Source organism: Mandrillus leucophaeus, unplaced genomic scaffold (assembly GCF_000951045.1).
Source record: "Mandrillus leucophaeus isolate KB7577 unplaced genomic scaffold, Mleu.le_1.0 Scaffold1065, whole genome shotgun sequence".
In the NCBI taxonomy this organism is placed as follows: domain Eukaryota; kingdom Metazoa; phylum Chordata; class Mammalia; order Primates; family Cercopithecidae; genus Mandrillus; species Mandrillus leucophaeus.
The window spans coordinates 557,804-561,290 of NW_012098821.1; the positions used below are offsets into that span (position 1 = coordinate 557,804).

General features: G+C 34.8%; 3 protein-coding genes across 3 annotated transcripts in view; 1 reads left to right on the plus strand and 2 right to left on the minus strand.

Moving 5' to 3' along the window:
• The window catches only part of MMP26 (matrix metallopeptidase 26), a 323,658-nt gene that overhangs the window by 175,145 nt on the left and 145,026 nt on the right, over window positions 1–3,487 (plus strand). The gene's annotated exons all lie outside the window — the stretch shown is intronic.
• Window positions 2,429–3,376, minus strand: LOC105543137 (olfactory receptor 51A7-like). Its single transcript, XM_011984918.1, has one exon. It carries the CDS (start codon window positions 3,374–3,376, stop codon window positions 2,429–2,431), a length of 948 nt encoding a protein of 315 aa, XP_011840308.1.
• LOC105543142 (olfactory receptor 51A7-like) overlaps window positions 3,422–3,487 on the minus strand; it is a 691-nt gene continuing 625 nt past the window's right edge. Inside the window, exon 2 of the mRNA XM_011984929.1 lies at window positions 3,422–3,468. Coding sequence (XP_011840319.1) covers window positions 3,422–3,468 — 47 coding nt within the window. The remainder of the gene's footprint in view (window positions 3,469–3,487) is intronic.

Below are 3,487 nucleotides of genomic sequence, written 5' to 3' on the forward strand. Positions count from 1 at the left end.
TGTGATTATTCTATTTTTTTGTTTTCATTGATTTGTTGAGTAAACTGCACAATTTTACAGCTGTTTAATAAATCTCACTATTATATTAAGCTTTATTAAAGTTTGTAATGTACTTATTTTTACTGTATGTTCTTCAGTTTACTCTTACATCTCTGTTTTTAGAATTATTTTACTAATTACAAAAGAAATGTTACTGAAAACTTAATTAGAAATGTATTAAACCTGCTGGATAATTGAGAGAAACAGACAATATTTAGCCTACTGACTCTTCTGATCCAGAAATATTTATTGACATTTTATGACTTGAGTCATTTCCATCAAGTACAGATTTGAATTTCTGAGTTTAGGAGAAAAACTAAAAACTTTGTTGTTTATTTCATGAAAATATGTTTCTATTTTCTTGTGGTTGAGCAGAACATGAACTGTTTTTCAGGACAGCTTCATTGACTTGAAATTTATAGTTACTCCCTATTTATTTTGGCAGTAGGTTTTCTATCATGTCAGATGTTTGGTGTGCTTGTAATTTATCAACATATTCTGAGTCGTTAAAGACTTTTTGTTGTTGTTTTGGTTTGTTTTTCAAACATTGGGAAATGTGTTAGACTACTAGTCAGATGCAATTTTTTATACATTGTACAAGTGCTAGAGACATGCCAATAAATTTGATTAATGCAATTCCTCTGAGGAAACAAAATACAAGTTAAGAGAAACAGACATGCAACTAACAATTATGACATAAATGGAGAATGTTTGAAGTCACAGAAAAAGACTTGAATAATGCAGTCTGGGAGGAGATAAGCAAGATTGTCACTCCCTTCCCCCATGAAGTTGTGGAAAATCTAGTCAGGATCAACTATCAAACAATAAGGATTCACCTAAATTCACCTGGGAACATAGAATATATAAGATTATTTTGCCATGTGAAATATGTAAGACTACTTGAACCTTCTTCAAAATAGTTCTTTGAAACAGAAATAATAGTAATTACTTGTGGGCTCAACTTAGGTAGTAAAACAGTGATATATATTAATAATAGTTTTCTAATAATTCATAGCAGAAAATTGTTAAGGTTTGACTTATTCTAAATTTTATGTTTTATATCTTTGTCTACTACTAAGTAACCACAAATAAAAGATAGACAAGAAACGAATTTTACAGAAAATAATTTGAGGTATCTAAATATCTTTAGTTGGCTATTGTTTTTTAAAAATATGAAACCATAACCATACATATTGTGCTATATTGAATATTGTATTTTTATTTTATGCTAGCTTAAAATTATTTCTAAGCTTTTAGTGAAATTGGAACATTAGATAGTAATTTAAAATATCAAATGCCTAAACAACCATAAGAACCATTATTTTAGAACATATATTTTAGAATAGTTGATCAAGAATATCAGTATGAAAACACTGTATTTTAAAATATTTTTTCCTATTTCTTACCAAGAGCACAATCATCCTTCTTTTAGTTAACTGTGGCTTATGGAATCTTGCCATAATATAGAAAAAAATTGTTTTTTGTTAAGGAATGTTATGAGATAGTTTATTGCTGTAATTCAAGGCTGTGAAAATGATAAGATAAAATAATTACTGGTTCTGCCTATTTCACTGTTAAGGAAGGCACAAAGGGAGAGGATTGCTAACCGACTCATACCTGACAATAGACTTCTTTCACTTAAATGGGAAATCAACGATTCACACAAAATTTGACTGAATGCTCCTCAACAAATACCATGTGTCTGAAAGTCACCTGAAAGAAAACCAGCAACTGGATTGGGGTGATATCCTTTACTCTTCAGTGCCTTGGTATTCCTTGTCTGCAAGGGAGTGCAATCCCTGCTTTCACATATACTTATCCTTGTCCTATAAACTGTGTAACTAAAATGCTGTATCAGTGTGTTGAGTCATGATTTCAATAACTTTCTAAAACTGTCAAATACATACTTATCAACATCCATGTCAGTCCTACTCACAGAGCTCTTAAAGAGGTTATATGCTGTACTGACTATAGTCATCCCTTGTTATCCATAGGAAATTGGTTCCAGGACCCCAAGGATGCCAAAATCTGAAGACGTTCAGTCTCATATAAAATGGTGTAGTATATGCATCTTACCTACACACATCCTCCCATATACGTTAAAGTATCTCTAGAATATTTATAATGCCAAATACAACAAAACTACTATGTAAATAGTTGTTATACTGTATTGTTTACAGAATAATAACAAAAAAATTGTCTACATGTTCAGCACAGATGCAATCAATCATACTTTTTTTCTGAATATTTTTTATCTCCACATGTAAAACCTATGGGCAAGAAAGGCCATCTGTATATGAATAATTAAGAAATATAATGATAAATCATTGATAATACTTCGCTTAGAAAGGTATTTTCTCTCCTGACCCTGGCTGATCTTGTACCATGTTTACTGAGACTGTTGTTGTAGACCCAGTTTTTCCAAAACCTTTTGACGAATTTGCTGTGTCTTCACACAGTATACAATGGGGTTCATAAGAGGTGGCACTAGCAAGAAAGCATCAGCAATGAGGATCATGGCCACTGGGGATTCGTGCTTGCTAAAGCGGTGCATGGATGCCAAAGCAATGATGGGTACATAGAAGATAAGCACAGCACAGATATGGGAGACACAGGTGTTGAGGACCTTGAGCTGCTGCCTATGGAATCCAATTCCCATGACCATCTTCAGGATGAACACATAAGACACAGCAATCAACACACTTTCTGACATCATACAGAGGGCAAGAAAGAAACCATAGAAGAAGTTGACTGTGTTGTCCGAGCAGGCCAGCTTCCTGACATCCTGATGGAGACAATAGGAATGAGAGAGTAGGCTTTTCCTACAGTATGTCAACCTTTTAAGAGTGAAAGGAAATGGGAGTACTAAGAGCATGCTTTTAATGAGAAACACCAGCCCCATTTTGGCAACTCTGGCACTGGTGAGGATAGAGCTGTACCTCAGAGGGTTGCGTATGGCCAAAAAGCGGTCAAAAGACATGACCAGAAGCACTGAGGACTCCATATCTGTGAATCCATGAATAAAGAATTCTTGAGCAAAGCAAGCATTTGGGGAGATTCCCGTGGCATTGAATACAAAGATCCTTAGCATAGTGGGTAGGGGGGAGAAGGACAGGCCCAGGTCAGAGACAGCCAACATGGAAAGGAAATAGTACATGGGTGCATGGAGTGAGGGCTCAGTCCTGATAACAAACAGGATTGTGCAATTGCCTAGGATGGCTACCAAATACATGAGGCAGATGGGGACAGAGATCCATACATGAGCATGCTCCAACCCTGGCATTCCAATCAGAAAGAAGGTGATAATCTCAATTTCAGAAGAATTGGGAAGGTGCATGATGAGTCCATTGAAAAGTCTTTATTCTCAGGTCTGAAATGACACTCAATATGGATCTCCTGTATTCATTTCCTTCCTTTCAGCATGTTTGTCTATGAAATAAAGAAAAAG